Raw genomic sequence first — 18,567 nt, forward strand, 5'->3', positions numbered from 1 at the left:
AAGAAAGAAAGAAAGAAAGAAAGAAAGAATGAAAGAAAGAAAGAAAGAAAGAAAATAAATAAACAAATAAAGAAACTTGAAAAGAAAAACGGATTGATAAATTTATATTCTATATATTTTAATGTCATTTCTTATTTAATTAAGACCACTACCATTGATATAACTTTAAAAAATATACAATTGTCATCTTCAAACCGTAGTATAGGTAGTAAGAGTCTGAATAAATATTTTATATAACAATTAGAAATTATGTTGTTTTCATAACATAATGTTCGTTTCTTAGAAGATTTGTTACATAGATGATAAAAAGTGCCAGAAGAAGAAAAATTATCATCACCATCTAAAAGTGCTGTAGGCCCTAACAGTTAACTGATTGGTAGTGGTGCAATTTTTTATAGACATAATGTTTGCAGCATGAAAACAAACTTACACAAGTTAAATGTTGATGCTGTATATCAAAGACGCCGCCAAAATGATTTGAACAGTCACAGGTAATGTACAAAATTTGAATTAAAAATCGTTCTCTATTACAGTTGAATATCCCATGCAAGTACTAATCAATTTTTCTCCATGTTCTTGTTATTTGTCTGAAAGTCTGAAATGTTTGTCTGTTGCGACAATGATTGAAACGTCTGGTCGAGGCAAAATAAATTGGATAACAAGAAAAAATGAAATGATTTGTAAAAATGATTGGTAAACTTAAAATGAATTCAAGACAATATGTTGCGAGAATATGTCCATTTAAATAATGGTGCGAATTGCATAATGTTCGTTCGAATGAATTTGAGGACGAACTGTCTCTTATTTTACAAATAGCAAAATGTGTCTGTAATATCAAAAAATAGTTATGATTTTTTGTTTTTTGTTTGTTTGTTTCATTTTACGCCTTTTCCAACAGCATTTCAGTCATATAGGTCGTATAGTTTCCTAACCATCGTTCCTGGAGAGTTACACCAGTACTAGACTACCTTCCTCCGCGCTAAACTACCAAAAGCATCTCCCGGAGATTCGAACCCACGCCCAGGAGAGGTTTAACTGGCATTTAGAAGTCATGGGACTCTAACCCCTCGACCACGGAGGCGGTTATTAATAAATATGAATACATTGATGTATATATAATTCTAATTGTTAGTTACGTTTTGTTTTCTTATTTGTAAAAGATTAAACTACTTGATTAAACTAAAGATTGCATATTCGCCTAGAATCTAGGTAAACTAGGACCACTAAATGTAGTAAAAATCAAGGTGAAAGAGAACAATCGTCAGTCACAGAATCCTTCAAAATAACCTATTGCAATTATTTGTGATACATTTTAAAATAAACGTACTTTTTTCCAATCAGTTAATCTGTTTTATAACTTAAATGTTAATTATTTTCATGAATTACATGTCGAACACGTTTTGCCTGTTTTGCAACTGTGTCCGTATCGCTAATAGAATATCCGTTGCGTATTTTAATGATACCTCTTGTTCCCACGCTGCCCGAATTTGGTTCCCGTCATTAGACTAGAACGATCGACTATAGACTGGCTCATTGGCACGTTATTTATTAGGTAAATAAAAAAATTAGATAATTACAAGAGCCATGTGAACATGGCCATCCCCCGCCGAATGTGTTTGCTCATTGGAAGAATGTATATGTAGTAGAGCAGAATAATTTAATTTTAAGAAGTCTTTTGGTAATGAAAACTGATGGCTGAAGTGATTACAGATTTGAAACATATGTGAATACTGATGGCTGAAAATAACAAAGGGCAATAACTAAAAAATAATGCAGGGTAGGTTATCATTCTTGTGTGCTGCACCCCTCCTCAGTAAAATCGATCCACCTATGAAGTTTCAAGTTGATACCTCAAATACTTTTTGAGATAAGCTCCGGACAAAATAGTATGAAAAAGAACAAAGGGCAATAACTCAAAAAATTATGTAAGGAAGAGTTATCATTCTTGGGCACAGCATTCCTCCTCAATAAGATCTATCCACTCATGACATTTCATGTTGACATCTCAAACACTTTTTGAGTTATGCTCCACTCAGGTGAAAAATTAAGTATGAAAAATAATAAAGGGCAATAAGTCAAAAATTATGAAAGGTAGAGTTATCATTTTTGTGCACTGCACACCTCCTGACTCCTGAGTGAGATCTATGCACCTATGAAGTTTCATGTTGATATCTCAAAGGCTTTTTGAGTTATGCTCTGGACAAAAATGAATTTTAAAAAATAACAAAGGGCAATAACTCAAAAATTATGCAGGGTAGAGTTATCATTCTTGTGCACTGCACGCCTCCTAAATGAGGTCTATCCACCTATGAAGTTTCAAGTTGATACCTCAAATATTTTTTTTAGATATGCTCCGGACAAAAATGTCGGACGGAAGAACGGACGGAAGGACGGAAGGTCGGACGGACGGACGGAGACTATTTCTAATCCTAATAATAAAAAGAATATGATATTCAAACATGGCGTTATCACTTCAGTTAAACGTTTATTTTAGAACCCCTTAAAGCTCTGTGTCATGTTGTACATCAGAAAAGCAATTTTTATTAGAAAATTTGAAAACAATAATATGATTTTGTTAAACCAAGAAAAAAATGCACAAAATGAAGTCTAAAATTTTCCCCATTGCTATATGAACAAATGCATATCTACTAGACGGCGCGTGCAATCTCGTTCGCGCATGCTTAGTAGACTGGGTATATAAACCGAGCACGCTTCTGCAAATTCCTTTTTGATCCAGTGCCCGAGCTCCTGAAGCTGCCCTGAACCAACACAGAAAAATTTACGTTACAAAAAAAAACTCACAAAAATCCAAAACAAATAAAAACAAGTAACATAATCAGTATAACTTTTCATAATATATCTTATTCAGAGTAAGACTAAAATAAGTAAATAATCATTTATTTCTGGAAATACAGAGTAACAATACAAATGAACATGACGGTGATTATGTTGCAGACCAAGGAATCTCTGTTAATGTAGTATGATTAAAACGTTCTTGCAAGTTGAGATAGCGTATACGTTCTGGAACACAAATATACATATATATACGGTTAACAAAGTCATGCTATGATGTAATATTATGTATTTGAAATTATGACGAAGTGTTTCTACAAACTGTTAAACGCTATATTATCACAGTTGTTATTTTATTAATTAGTTAGTTTTTCTGTTAATCAGATTAACAACAGATATTTATCTGACATTATAATATATGTATTTTTCTTTTATGTAGGTAAATGGCAATTACTTACACTAAAACTTCCAACACTTACAAGTTAACCTAGCCTTGCCCTATTTTCTCATATCTAGTTTTTGTCTCGTCTTGTCATACTCTCTTTTATCTATTCTTTGTCATTTTTTGGCATATTCTCTTCTGTCTAGGCTTTGCCGCGCCTTTGCATATTCTCCATTGTCTTTTTCTTGTTTTGTCATATTCTCTTCTATCTAGTCTTTGGCTTGTCTTGTCATATTCTCTTCTGCTTATTTCTTATCTTGTCAGATTCTCTTCTATCTAGTCTTTGTCTTGATTTGTCATATTCTTAACTATCTAGTATTTGTCTTGTTTTGTCATATTCTCTTCTATCAAGTCTTTTTCTTGTAATGTCATATTCTCAACTATCTAGTTTTTTGTCTTGTTTTGTCATATTCTCTATTATCTAGTCTTTGTCTTGTTTTGTCATAATCTTTTCTATCTAGTCTTTGTCTTGTTTTGTCATATTCTCTTCTATTCAGATTTGTCTTGTTTTGTCATATTCTCTTGTATCTAGTCTTTGTCTTGCCTTGTTATATTCTCAACTATCTAGTATTTGTCTTGTTTTGTCATATTCTCTTCTATCTAGTCTTTGTCTTGTTTTGTCATATTCTCTTCTATCTAGTTTTTGTCTTGTTTTGTCATATGCTCTTCTATCTATAGCTTGTCTTTGTTTTGTCTTGTCATATTCTCAACTGTCTTGGTTTAAACATATTTTATTCGATATATTTACATTATGATGTACAGTATTTACACAATACATTTGGGATTGGGTAGAAATTAGCTATGAAAGCTTATGAGTGTCCTGTCCCAGTTTCAAATCTCAACTATCTAGTCTTTGTTTTGTCTGTTATGTATTGATATATTTTCTTTTTTTCGTGTCTATTTCCTGTTTTGTCGTATTCTCTACTAAAGTAAATAGCTAACACGTACTTTTTGTAGTTTCACACGCGTACTTATTACATTGTTCGTCCCCACAACATACTGCGCAAATAGTTCCTGCGTTTCTCTTTCCAAGAGCTTTTGTTTGGTACGTTTCAAATATGTATTTCATCAGATTGTCACATATCTAGATAATTAAAAAAAAAAAATTTCAATTGCATCATTATAAATGATAAAAATGTCAAATATGTTACTAAATACGCTTAGCTTCGCTGTCAAATCAAAAATGAAATTTGCGCTTACGAATACTATATATAATGGATATTTATATTAATTGAAAGATGAGACTTTCATATGGTTTCAAACTTTTAATGTAACACCAATTACCTTTTTGCTTCTACAAGTACTATAATGTCTTAGTGATGTTGCGTCATACATATAGGTGCTTGCAAAACACGCCTGAAATACGGGAAACAAATGTCGATCACCAATATTTCATTAATAATAATAATAATAATAATAATAATAATAATAATAATAATAATAATAATAATAATAATAATAATAATAAATAATAATAATAATAAAGAAGGTTAATCATGAAGAGAAAGGGTCGTGCAAAACTAATAACATATCTGCAAAACAATGTGTTTTCTTTTCCAACATAGATTTGGTTAAGTTAAGACCTCACACAGTTCCTTACATGCTTTAACTTATTATACTTGGCTCATATTTTATATAGTATTGATTTGATGAAGTTTGCTAGAGGCGTTATCGCTTTTACCATGAACGTCATCCGTTATTTTGACTTATTGGCTTAATCCTCTCATATTTATGTCTCGCTATACTCAACATTTCTTACTAATAACTGCAAAATTACAGTCATTTTGCATTATACAGTACAGCTGGAGGAGCAAAAGTATTGTCATTGTGCCTTGTACAGTACTGCTGGAGGAGCAAGAGTATTGACAAAGTGACTTGTACAGAACAGCTGGAGGAGCAAGAGTATTGTCATAGTGCCTTGACCAGTACAGCTGGAGGAGCAATAGTATTGACAAAGTGACATGTACAGTACAGCTGGAGGAGCAAGAGTATTGTCATAGTGACTTGTACAGTACAGCTGGAGGAGCAAAAGTATTGTCATACTGCCTTGTACAGTACAGCTAGAGGAGCAAGAGTATTGTCATACTGCCTTGTACAGTACAGCTAGAGGAGCAAGAGTATTGTCATAGTGACTTGTACAGTACAGCTAGAGGAGCAAGAGTATTGTCATAGTGACTTGTACAGTACAGCTAGAGGAGCAAGAGTATTGTCATAGTGACTTCTACAGTACAGCTAGAGGAGCAAGAGTATTGTCATAGTACATTGTACAGTACAGCTAGAGGAGCAAGAGTATTGTCATATTGACTTGTACAGTACCGGCTGGGGGAGCAAGAATATTGTCATAGTGCCTTGTACAGTACAGCTGGAAGAGCAAGAGTATTGTCATAGTGCCTTGTACAGTACAGCTAGAGGAGCAAGAGTATTGTCACAGTGCCTTATACAGTACAGCTGGAGGACTAAGAGTATTGTCATAGTGCCTTGTACAGTACAGCTCGAGGAGCAAGAGTATTGTCATAGTGCCTTGTACAGTACAGCTAGAGGAGCAAGAGTATTGTCATAGTGCCTTGTACAGTACAGCTGGAGGAGCAAGAGTAATGTCATAGTGCCTCGTACAGTACAGCTGGAGGAGCAAGAGTATTGTCATAGTGCCTTTTGTCATAGTGCCTTGTACAGTACAGCTGGAGGAGCAAGAGTATTTTCATAGTGCCTTGTACAGTACAGCTGGAAGAGCAAGAGTATTGTCATAGTGCCTTGTACAGCTGGAGGAGCAAGAGTAATGTCATAGTGCCTTGTACAGTACAGCTAGAGGAGCAAGAGTATTGTCATAGTGCCTTGTACAGTTCAGCTGGAGGAGCAAGAGTATTGTCATCTTGTACTGTACAGCTAGAGGAGCAAGAGTATTGTCATAGTGCCTTGTACAGTACAGCTGGAGGAGCTAGAGTATTGTCATAGTGCCTTGTACAGTACAGCTGGAGGAGCAAGAGTATTGTCATAGTGTCTTGTACAGTACAGCTGGAGGAGCAAGAGTATTGTCATAGTGCCTTGTACAGTACAGCTGGAAGAGCAAGAGTATTGTCATAGTGCCTTGTACAGTACAGCTGGAGGAGCAAGAGTAATGTCATAGTGCCTTGTACAGTACAGCTAGAGGAGCAAGAGTATTGTCATAGTGCCTTGTACAGTACAGCTGGAGGAGCAAGAGTATTGTCATAGTGTCTTGTACAGTACAGCTGGAGGAGCAAGAGTATTGTCATAGTGTCTTGTACAGTACAGCTGGAGGAGCAAGAGTATTGACATAGTGACTTGTACAGTACAGCTAGAGGAGCAAGAGTATTGTCATAGTGTCTTGTACAGTACAGCACAGCTAGAGGAGCAAGAGTATTGTCATAGTGTCTTGTACAGTACAGCTGGAGGAGCAAGAGTATTGTCATAGTGACTTGTACAGTACAGCTAGAGGAGCAAGAGTAATGTCATAGTGTCTTGTACAGTACAGCTGGAGGAGCAAGAGTATTGTCATAGTGACTTGTTCAGTACAGCTGGAGGAGCAAGAGTATTGTCATAGTGCCTTGTGCAGTACAGCTGGAGGAGCAAGAGTATTGTCATAGTGACTTGTACAGTACAGCTGGAGGAGCAAGAGTATTGTCAGAGTGCCTTGTACAGTACAGCTGGAGGAGCAAGAGTATCGTCATAGTGACTTGTACAGTACAGCTGGAGGAGCAAGAGTATTGTCATAGTGCCTTGTACAGTACAGCTAGAGGAGCAAGAGTATTGTCATACTGCCTTGTACAGTACAGCTGGAGGAGCAAGAGTATTGTCAGAGTGCCTTGTACAGTACAGCTGGAGGAGCAAGAGTATTGTCATAGTGCTTTGTACAGTTCAGCTGGAGGAGCAAGAGTATTGTCATAGTGTCTTGTACAGTACAGCTGGATGAGCAAGAGCATTGTCATAGTGCTTTGTACAGTACAGCTGGAGGAGCAAGAGTACTGCCATGGTGCCTTGTACGGGCAAGACATTTATTGTCATAATGCCTTGTACAGTACAGCTGGAGGAGCAAGAGTATTGTCATAGTGCCTTGTACAGTACAGCTAGAGGAGCAAGAGTATTGTCATAGTGCCTTGTACAGTACAGCTGGAGGAGCAAGAGTATTGTCAATTTGTACAGTACAGCTGGAGGAGCAAGAGTATTGTCATAGTGCCTTGTACAGTACAGCTGGAGGAGCAAGAGTATTGACAAAATGCCTTGCACAGTACATCCTGAGGAGCAAAAGTATTGTCATAGTGCCTTGTACAGTACAGCTGGAGGAGCAAGAATATTGTCATAGTGCCTTGTACAGTACAGCTGGGGGAGCAAGAGTATTGTCATAGTGACTTGTACTTGTACAACTAGAAGAGCAAGAGTATTGACATATTACTTGTACAGTACAACTGGAGGAGCAAAAGTATTGTCATAGTGCCTTGTAAAGTACAGTTGGAGGAGAAAGAGTATTGACATAGTGCCTTGTACAGTACAGCTGGAGGAGCAAGAGTATTGTCATAGTGCCTTGTACAGTACAGCTGGAGGAGCAACAGTATTGTCATAATGCCTTGTACAGTACAGCTGGAGGAGCAAAAGTATTGTCATAGTGCCTTGTACAGTACAGCTGGAGGAGCAAGAGTATTGTAAAGGATTTCGGATAACAACTAGACTTTTCGAGTATGCGCTTCTATACTTGCATGCGAGCAGTTCCCGTACAGAAGCAGTACCCGTATTTTTCATTTAAACGCTTGATTTTTACTTGCATTCATCAAAAATTCATTTCAAATCAAGCAGATACATAAACGAGACAAAATGTAAGTGTCAGTTCGACAGTACGTATATAAAGTCTCATTTTAAATCACTTTCACCTGTGCGTCGTCAAAACGTGACCTTGTTTTCTCTGGGGGATTCCGTCCTTGCGCGCATGCGCAAAAATACTTACACGTGAGGCTTGTTAAAGGGTTTTCCACTAATACCACCTGTTTACAAATAAGTAGGCAATGTGATGAAAACTTGTTTAATTAGCAGAATGTTGACCAATATTACTATATATAATAATTTTATGGCTTTGATGCGTAAAATATCATGCATACAAGCATGCTATTGCCTGTAAATGCGTTGGGGTAACGGTACCGGGTAATAGATACCCGCGTTTAGTCTACGCTCTATTTCCTGAATTACATCTATTTATCTTTTAGATAATGGTCTGTTCAACAATTGTAAATGAAAAATAGGTCCGATATAATAAAATTGTATAATTATAATGGGTTAGATTTTATGTACGGGAACTACTTCTCTTCATACAAAATAATTGATAATTTCGGTACCCCATATGAGGCCTCATAACTAAGGTTATTCTATGTTTAGAACATGATGGAATTTCCATGATTTGTGTGACGAGCTGAATATTGATGTGTAACATTCAAATTTTGGTGAGTGAGCGTAATAAAAAATAATGTTAAAGTAACTACGATTTTTGTACGGGAACTGCTCGCATGCCAGTATATCTTTTATTTTCACACATCAGCATAGAACAAAGCGTTTCTCTGAAACAAATGATAAAGTAATTAACTAATACATTCATTTCTGATATAAACTTAACAAATAAATAATAGAATAGAATAATTAAATAATTATTTCCTATGACGAAGAATCTTAATAAACAGAAGTACAGTTAAAATCCATAAAATAAATAATCGTAACAATTGATTAAAATTAATAAATACTTCATTAGAAAATTCTTTTTATCCGTTAACAAATAAATAAATCAAAATAATTTAAGCAGCTATCATACCGACTATAATGTCTTTCACATCGAAACCTTTAAAATACAGTTTCAGCTTTAACGTTTAACGCCGCTACATATAACGGAAGTTACCTTTTAAATTCATAACAAACAATTACGTCAAAATGACGCGCTAAACTATTCAGCGCGTAACGTTAAATAAGTTGGCGCCAAACAACGCTTAACGTAAGATATATATTATATATTTTAATTAGAATCGGTAATAAACGATTCTTACAGTGCCCTCCATGAAATATCTTAATTTCATCAAATCATTTAATGTCAATTAACAATATATTATCGATACAAAAATGTAAATTGCAACGAACTTCATGTTCATTAGAATGATTATATTTGCAATAAATCATGCATTATATTAAAGTACTTGCTAATGTTAAAACAATCTATTTAATACACAGTATGTATCCTTTTAAACATTAACATAATCTTGTGAAATATTTTCAGCGTAATACAATAATTAGTCTGAACATTCTAAAAGGCACAACTTTGTGATTGGCCTTATCATAGCTGAGTCCCTAGTTTGAACTTTACATTTACGAATATGCCCATCCCTACCCTTAATGACTTCGGTTACTCTGCCTAGTGGCCACTGTCCTCTAAGAACACTATTGTCTACCACAAGCACAATGTCATCTACATGTACGTCTCTAGTTTCCCTTTGCCATTTCTGCCTGGCTTGTAGGGTTGGTAAATACTCTTTTACCCATCTTTTCCAAAATATGTCCGCTAAATATTGGATTTGTCTCCACCATCTCTTGCTATAGATGTCTTCCTTTTTAAAAATGCCGACTGGTAAACAAGGATTAGACTTCATTAAAAGAAGCATGTTTGGCGTGAGTGCCGCAGGGTCCCTCGGATCACTGCTTACATTAGTTATGGGTCTATCGTTGATTATTCGTTCAGTTTCGGCAATCAGGGTCAATAACTTTTCGTCTGTAAGGAGTTGTTCTCTCACAACAGCTTTGAGAATAGTACGCGTTGACCTTATCAAGCGTTCCCATGACCCGCCCATGTGACTGGCATAGGGTGGGTTAAAGTGCCAGTCTACATCATGTTGCACAAGAAGTTGTCCGATTTTAGACTGGTTCCATTGTTTTATTGAGCTTTTTAACTCTTTGTCTCCGCTAACAAGATTCGTTCCGTTATCGCTATATAGCTTTTCTGGATACCCTCGACGACTTGTAAAGCGTTGATAAGCAGCTATGAAAGAATCAGTTGTTAGACTGTGTGCTATTTCGATGTGGACTGCTCTTGTAGTTAGACAGCAAAAGAGACATCCGTATCTTTTTAAACAAGTTCTACCTGATTTCACTATCAAAGGGCCGAAGTAGTCTACACCGACATAGGTGAATGGGGGTTTATCGGGGGTCGTCTGTTCTTTGATCAAGGGCGCCATCTGTTGCCTAAGAGGTAGACTGTGTTGTCGCTTACATATAAAACAATCTCTGATAACTTTCTTTATAGTACTGGGTCCCTTTAATATCCAGTATTTCGTCCGTGTTTCAGCAAGTACCTGTTGTTTACCAACATGTCCGTTTGAATTATGGTAATGACGAATAATCAATTCTGTCACGTGACTATCGTGCGGAAGGATAATCGGGCACGTATCATATTCTTTATGGGTATTTCTTCCATATACACGGATTAGTCCATTAACAAGTATGGGGTTTAATGTAGATAATCTACTGTCTCTTTTTACAGGATTTCCTTTGTTAATATCGTTCAGTTCCTGTATAAAGCTTGAGTTCTGTATATGTCGTACTATAGCGTACGTTGCGTTCTTTATCTCGGAAACGGTAGGATTTCCTCGTTTTGGTTGTTCATTCAAAGTCAAGTGATGTCGTCTGCAATATGTTATGAATCTCAGTAACCAAGCAACTGCTCTAAGCAACATTGTCCAATCGGAATAATAGTTAATGAGGTCTTCTATATGAGGTCCTGTGTACGATGCGGTGGTATTAACAATAATATCTCTCTTAACTTCGGAATCATCACCTGCAATTTGTAGCTTATGTGGGAGTTTAGGCCAAGTCGATTCGTCTTGTAATAAGTATTTTGGTCCCTCTAGCCATATTTTAAGACCATGAATGTCATTTGGATGGATGCCCCTCGAAGCAATATCAGCTGGGTTCGAACCGGAATCGACATAACGCCACTTCTCAGGGGATGTAGTCTGGTGAATGTAGCTGATTCTATTTCCGACGAATGTCTTAAATCGTCTGTTATTGTTGTTTATATATCCAAGTAATATCATAGAATCCGTCCAGAATGTAACTTGGTCGACCTTTAAGTCAAGTTCTTCTGACAACATAGCATAAAGGCGGCATGCTACTACAGCTCCGCACAGCTCTAATCTTGGAATGGTTGTTTGCTTTATTGGTGCTAATCTAGATTTACCAATAACAAAACTGCATGAAATTCTATTCTGTATATCCGTCAATCGTAAGTATGCGCATGCGCCATAACCTGTTTCTGAGCCATCGCTGAACACGTGCAGCTGTACGTTCTTCAATTTACTGAAGTAATTTGGACGGAAACAACGGTCAATACTAATTTTTTCTAACGATGGTAGATTTGCTATCCACTGTTGCCAATCTTCTATTTCTTTCTGCGGAATGGTTTCATCCCACCCTATCTTCTTCCTACATAGGCTCTGTACAATTGCCTTAGCACGCAACGTCACAGGTGATACAAGTCCTAGTGGATCAAAGATCGCACTTACTATGGAAAGAATTCCGCGTCTTGTTAAGGGTTTTTTGCTTATTTTAATCTTAAATGTTATTTTATCGTCATTGACATTCCAATTGACGCCTAGCGCACGATCACAAGGCAGGATCTCCAGGATTGAGGCTAACGACCGTCGGCGCACGTTCAGATTCCGGAATCGTATTAAGTACCCTCCGGCTGTTGCTTATCTACTTTGTGAGTCTGAAGCCACCTAAGCTCATCAGGGACTGTAAATCTGCTGCAAGTTTAATAGCTTTATCTTCAGATTCTACAGACTTCAGGCAGTCGTCTACGTAAAAGTTTCTCTTTACAGTTGATAATACTGCAGGTTCAAATCTCTCTGCATTGTCAATGGCAGTTCTTCTCAGCGCATACGCAGCGCAGCTCGGAGAGGAAGTTGCTCCAAATAAGTGGACTTTCATACAATAAGTCATGGGTGTTATAGATAAGTCTCCACCAGGCCACCAAAGAAAACGTAGGGCATCACAGTCCTTCTCACATACACATACCTGGTGAAACATTGCCTCTATGTCAGCGGAAAGAGCTACCTTTTCTTGTCGAAATCTGGTTAATACGCCTACAAGACTGTTCATCATATCAGGACCTTGTAAAAGTTGACTATTTAATGAAATACCTTTATATTTTGCCGCACAATCAAATACAACACGCACTTTTCCGGGCTTATTCACATTTGCTACAGGATGGTGGGGTAAATACCATATCTGTTCTGAGTTCGTTTCCTTATTTGTCACTTCTTTTGCGAATCCTTTATCAATATAGTCTGTCATTGTTTTGGTATACATCTCATGTAACACGTTGTCACGAGAAAGTTTTCTTTTCAGGTGGTTCAATCGCGCATGCGCAAGCACTAAATTATTCGGCAATTTTGTGTCATCCTGTCGCCATGGTAATCCCATCTCATAGTGTCCATTAACCCGAGAAAGTGTAGATTCCATAATTCCCAGTGCTCTCTTATCTTCAACTGACATGGAATTTTTCTCATTATAGGATCCGTCATTGAAGTCTGACGTCCACATACGTTCAAGTTGTTGTTGTAGTATGGCGTCACTTGACTGACCGAAATGAATGTTAATTGGGGTTCTTTTGTTGTCTGTTTTATTATGTTTTGAATTATTGTATGGTATTGGTCCACGAACTGCCCAACCAAGTTGCGTTCTCACAGCATATGGCTCATTACTACTTCCTGTTCGTATCTCTAGGGGAATATGTGCTACCGGTGTATCCGTGCCAATTAGTAACATGACTTCATTAACGTTCACGTTCGGAATATTCAAGTCACTTAAATATGGTATATTTCTAATATCATCGGCAGTAGCTGCAGATCGCGTAGAAATAGGCATTTGTTTTACTGTCCAAACATTGTGAAGCTTCACTTCACTTTCACCGGAAATAGGACTCACAGTTAGGTCAACTTCTTTTCCGTGTATTGCATTCCTTGTTGAATTAACAGTTGAAATCTGGAAAGTAACTGGCCTACATGATATATTCAGCTTCCTTATAAGCTTTTCGTCACACAGGGTTTTGTCTGCGCCATCGTCAAGCAGGGCATATGTTTGACAGAAGTAACCGTCCCTACCCTTAACAGTTACAGGTATAATCCCCAAACATGTTTTAGAAAATGAGCCATTTGTGGCCGTACAATTTATTGAAGGTTGCGTTACAGATTTATCAGAACCTACCGGGAACCAGCTATGTAATAATGTGTGATGTTTGCTGCTACAATCAGGTATAGTACATGATTTTTCTTTCCTACATTCATTAGACATGTGATTGCGTTTAAGACAATTGAAACACAATCTGTTCTTAACAACATATTTCTTTCTATCTGTTAAAGTCATTTTCTTAAATCTATGACATGATGCTAAGTCTAAGCATGAACCAGAGCAGCAATAACATTTTCTTTCGTTCTTGTGTTTATCACTTTCAGTATATGACGACAAGGTAGTTATTTTGCCTTTAACAGAAGTACTAGGCAGACTATGGGGCTGTTTTCTTACTTGGGACGGTGCATTTTCTTTAACAATATCAATACCATATACCGAATAAGCAACACGTGATCTTTCTTCAACAAATTTCAACAAATCAAAGAATCTCGGCTCTTTGCCGCACTCATAGATTGTATGTGCAATATCTGCCCACTTGGTTCGCATATGCATAGGCAAACGTCTAACAATTCGTCTTAAGTTTTCTGAATTATTTACATCAGAAACAAAACCTAATTGGGATAGGGTCATATGATTCTTGATAATATATATCTTACGTTAAGCGTTGTTTGGCGCCAACTTATTTAACGTTACGCGCTGAATAGTTTAGCGCGTCATTTTGACGTAATTGTTTGTTATGAATTTAAAAGGTAACTTCCGTTATATGTAGCGGCGTTAAACGTTAAAGCTGAAACTGTATTTTAAAGGTTTCGATGTGAAAGACATTATGGTCGGTATGATAGCTGCTTAAATTATTTTGATTTATTTATTTGTTAACGGATAAAAAGAATTTTCTAATGAAGTATTTATTAATTTTAATCAATTGTTACGATTATTTATTTTATGGAATTAAACTGTACTTCTGTTTATTAAGATTCTTCGTCATAGGAAATAATTATTTAATTATTCTATTCTATTATTTATTTGTTAAGTTTATATCAGAAATGAATGTATTAGTTAATTACTTTATCATGTGTTTCAGAGAATCGCTTTGTTCTATGCTGATGTGTGAAAATAAAAGATATATAGAAGCGCATACTCGAAAAGTCTAGTTGTTATCCGAAATCCTTTACAATTTTCGACTCAGCTTTAACGTTTAACGCCGCTACATATAACGGAAGTTACCTTTTAAATTCATAACAAACAATTACGTCAAAATGACGCGCTAAACTATTCAGCGCGTAACGTTAAATAAGTTGGCGCCAAACAACGCTTAACGTAAGATATATATTATATATTTTAATTAGAATCGGTAATAAACGATTCTTAAGCTTACAAGTATTGATATAGTGCCTTGTACAGTACAGCTAGAGGAGCAAGAGTATTGTCATAGTGCCTTGTGCAGTACAGCTGGAGGAGCAATAGCATTGTCATAGTGCCATGTACAGTACAGCTGGAGGAGCAAAAGTATTGACATAGTGACTTGTATAGTACCGTTGGAGAAGCAACAGTATTGTCATAGTGCGCTTTACAGTACAGCTGGAGGAGCAAGGGTATTGTCATTGTGCCATGTACAGTACAGCTGGAGGAGCAAAAGTATTGTCATAGTGCCTTGTACAGTACAGCTGGAGGAGCAAAAGTATTGTCATAGTGCCTTGTACAGTACAGCTGGAGGAGCAATAGTATTGTCATAGTGCCTTGTACAGTACAGCTGGAGGAGCAATAGTATTGACATAGTGCCTTGTACAGTACAGCTGGAGGAGCAATAGTATTGACATAGTGCCTTGTACAGTACAGCTGGAGGAGCAAAAGTATTGTCATAGTGCCTTGTACAGTACAGCTGGAGGAGCAAGAGTATTGTCATACTGCCTTGTACAGTACAGCTGGAGGAGCAAGAGCATTGTCATAGTGCCTTGTACAGTACAGCTGGAGGAGCAAGAGTACTGCCATGGTGCCTTGTACGGGCAAGACATTTATTGTCATAATGCCTTGTACAGTACAGTTGAAGGTGTTAAGTTTAGTTGGAGGAGCCAAGTTATATTCATTGTGCCATGTACATTGGGGGAGCATCTGTTGTCAATTGGTTATGGGTGTTGACTTCGAATCACCTGCCTAGTGTTCAGGTGTTTCTTGATACCCACTTACCCAAAGAAAGGAATATAAGGCAATGGTTCTATAAAATCATCTTCTCTCTCGTGTCTGAAAACATTTAGTGACGACATAAGTCTCCTACAAAAGTTATATTTAGAAATGACATTAATGATGACATATACCTCTGTTGGTGCACACTGTCGGAGATAAGCGCAATCTTCCGGGTATTGTGGTGGTTGTGGTCGACCATCTCTACCGTCACACGAGTTACATAAAGTTAAATTACTTTCTGAAACAATGATATACACTAGTAAACGATGTAGGTAACGTTAAAAAAAAGAAAAAAAGTACAAAATTGTCTTCTAGTATTTGTTAGATAATAAAATCAGTTTAAACTTAGTTTGAGGAAACAAGCTCAACGGACATAGAGATCGAAGTTTAGGATCGAGAGTATAGATATGTGATACAATTTTAACGATTAGGTCATATATTGTCGATATATATTTATATAAAATTACACATGTATATATTTACATTTATCAGTAGTATTACCGCGCGGTTTAGAGGAAGTCATATTAGACTCATACACCTTGTCTAGACTTGCCGAAATATTTTTTATCAGTCAATGAACAAACCTTTTTTAAGGCCACACAGACGGTCATTACAATAATCGTCCCCGTCACAACACTTGGAACAAGCAACAAGATCACCTCTTTTCCTTTTTTTACCACTAGCTTTACACACCTTTAATAGAACACATTAATATCACTATTGCCAAACATTTCCAAAACATATTATTGTGATGCTAATATATACACACCCAAATAAAGCAAATACATTTGTATATATCGTCAGTTTCTTTTTTCTGTTGAGGCATTGCAATAATCAAAAACAAATATCATTTTGCCAGCATCCTTATTGCAACAAAACAAATATATTGCTTTGACAATATCAACATTGTGTTTGAGTAATCATAAAAGTCAGTTAATTTATTTGCATACAGTTTCAGAACAACAGTAAGGTTGTGCTATATAGTGCAAACTAATGTTGTCAGCCAGTTTACTAATTGGCACTGTTCATTTTAAATTTTGACAGAAATACATGTAATATCTATTTGATAATCATGTTTTTATTTATTAAAATGTTTATACCTCAATCGCTCTACAACCGGCTTCGAACACAGCTATGCCGGATTCAGTAATCAGCTCGTCAACAAAACACGCCTACAATATAACACAAGAAAATCACGTGCTTAGTTTTATTATATATACTTTTACATCACGTACATTCATTGAGAAGTTGATCAATACGGATGCGAAGTACTATATTTCCGGCCTCACCGTCCAATTTCTTGTTATTTTCTCCATATTATCTTAGAAGTACAACATATGACCTGACGTAAACATTATGTTAATTATAAAATGTTGAACGTTACTGTTTATATAATTGGTAGCTAATGCAATATTTTCCCCACAAGAAATGGAAAATTTAATGGATTCATTTTTATATTTTGTGTATTCTTGTTAGATATTGGTTAAATTGCAACATTCTAAAAGATAAACAGTATTTTATGTTTACTATTATTATAATTATACTTATGATAATGTATGAATATACTTACCTCATTTCTGTCACACACAACATAATTTTCACATTGTTCAAAGGATGTCACCCTATGACATCTCCTACATCTAGGAAGAGTCCAGTAATCCTGCGCTGTAAAAAGATGATAGAATGTTTAGATATGTATAAAATATAATCAAGTTTTGTTATGAAGCCTTTTACATCTTAAATACATGTATGCACATTTCGCTCTCCAATGCTAAGCAGTCGTATGACAATTCACGTTTCATTTATAAAAAAAGAATAAGTTATTACATAGCCATAAAGTTTCCAAGTTAAAATATATCCTTCTGTAATTTTTAAGTATAGACAATTTTATAAACGATTACTTTTTTGAGAACAGATTCTTATAAAAATGCAGATTCACTTGGAACTTTGAATCTTTTTATATCAGTAACTTATATTTGAGTGTTCATATAACATATAATTGTATTGTTTATCCTTATGTAGCTTGACGTATAGGGAACTTGATTTACATGTTGTGAGAGGGCGCTATACATTGTACTTCTTAAAGTACATTCTTTCTTTATCAAGTACGATAATGCCATTGTTTTATCGAATGTTGAACTTATATACATGAGACGGTGTCACATAGAGCAAAAGTCCATTTTATCTCTGGCATACAAACTTTGTTTATCGTCAGTAAAGCCTGCTAAATATCAGATAAAATGTTTCCATATTAAATTCTTGTGTAGACTTTAGCTGACCATTTAAAATGAACTAACGCCAGTCTGTCACCGTATAAGCTTAAAGCATATTTTCATCTTCAAATTTTAAACAAACATAAGAAAGAAGCCTGATATATACATGTATACTATAAGACAAACAATAACGGCATTTTGAATGAACTTGAATTACCTTTCTAATAATGATTTATACCATGCAACATTTCCTTAAAGGTTTACATACATTTACTAGAAGGTAAACGTTCACCTTGATGTTGTTAAACAGATGCATTTGCATGTTGAAAATATCATAAAATCTGTGTTTTCTTTACATACTTTCAGGTATTTCATATAAAATATTCCTATCCAATACATATAGTTTAGATTTACTAAAAAAATAAACAGTTTTATAACATTGTGTGAAAAGTCCAACAATCTATTTTATACATGTACTTCGTATATATGTACCAAACTTTACAAATCAAAAGATAACCACAAAAACACCAATACAAACTCGATACATCAACAAAGAACTGTTTCATATTATCACATCGTCATTTTAAACCTTATTAGTATCAGCAATATGAAACATCTCATTGATTTATGCGGTAAGGCTCTCAAAAATGTGTGCATTTCTTTGATTTACGATATGTTTTTTTCTTCATTTTTGTAGACAGTATTTTTTTCGTTCTACGTGCAAGTTAAAGTACATGATTTGAACGCAGCAAACTGTATACTTATTAG

The 18,567-nt window shown here is 35.8% G+C and overlaps 1 protein-coding gene across 1 annotated transcript in view; it reads right to left on the bottom strand.

Moving 5' to 3' along the window:
* Positions 1-2,882: 2,882 nt before the first annotated feature.
* Positions 2,883-18,567, bottom strand: part of LOC132740804 (uncharacterized) — a 28,985-nt gene continuing 13,300 nt past the window's right edge. Inside the window, exons 3-9 of the mRNA XM_060728806.1 lie at positions 17,157-17,251; positions 16,687-16,758; positions 16,171-16,279; positions 15,718-15,824; positions 4,520-4,591; positions 4,184-4,319; positions 2,883-3,021 (exon numbers count right to left, since the gene is read on the bottom strand). Coding sequence (XP_060584789.1) covers positions 2,945-3,021; positions 4,184-4,319; positions 4,520-4,591; positions 15,718-15,824; positions 16,171-16,279; positions 16,687-16,758; positions 17,157-17,251 — 668 coding nt within the window. The 3' untranslated portion in view covers positions 2,883-2,944. The remainder of the gene's footprint in view (positions 3,022-4,183; positions 4,320-4,519; positions 4,592-15,717; positions 15,825-16,170; positions 16,280-16,686; positions 16,759-17,156; positions 17,252-18,567) is intronic.

This window comes from Ruditapes philippinarum, unplaced genomic scaffold (genome assembly GCF_026571515.1).
Source record: "Ruditapes philippinarum isolate M1 unplaced genomic scaffold, ASM2657151v2 ctg215_1_1_1_1, whole genome shotgun sequence".
In the NCBI taxonomy this organism is placed as follows: domain Eukaryota; kingdom Metazoa; phylum Mollusca; class Bivalvia; order Venerida; family Veneridae; genus Ruditapes; species Ruditapes philippinarum.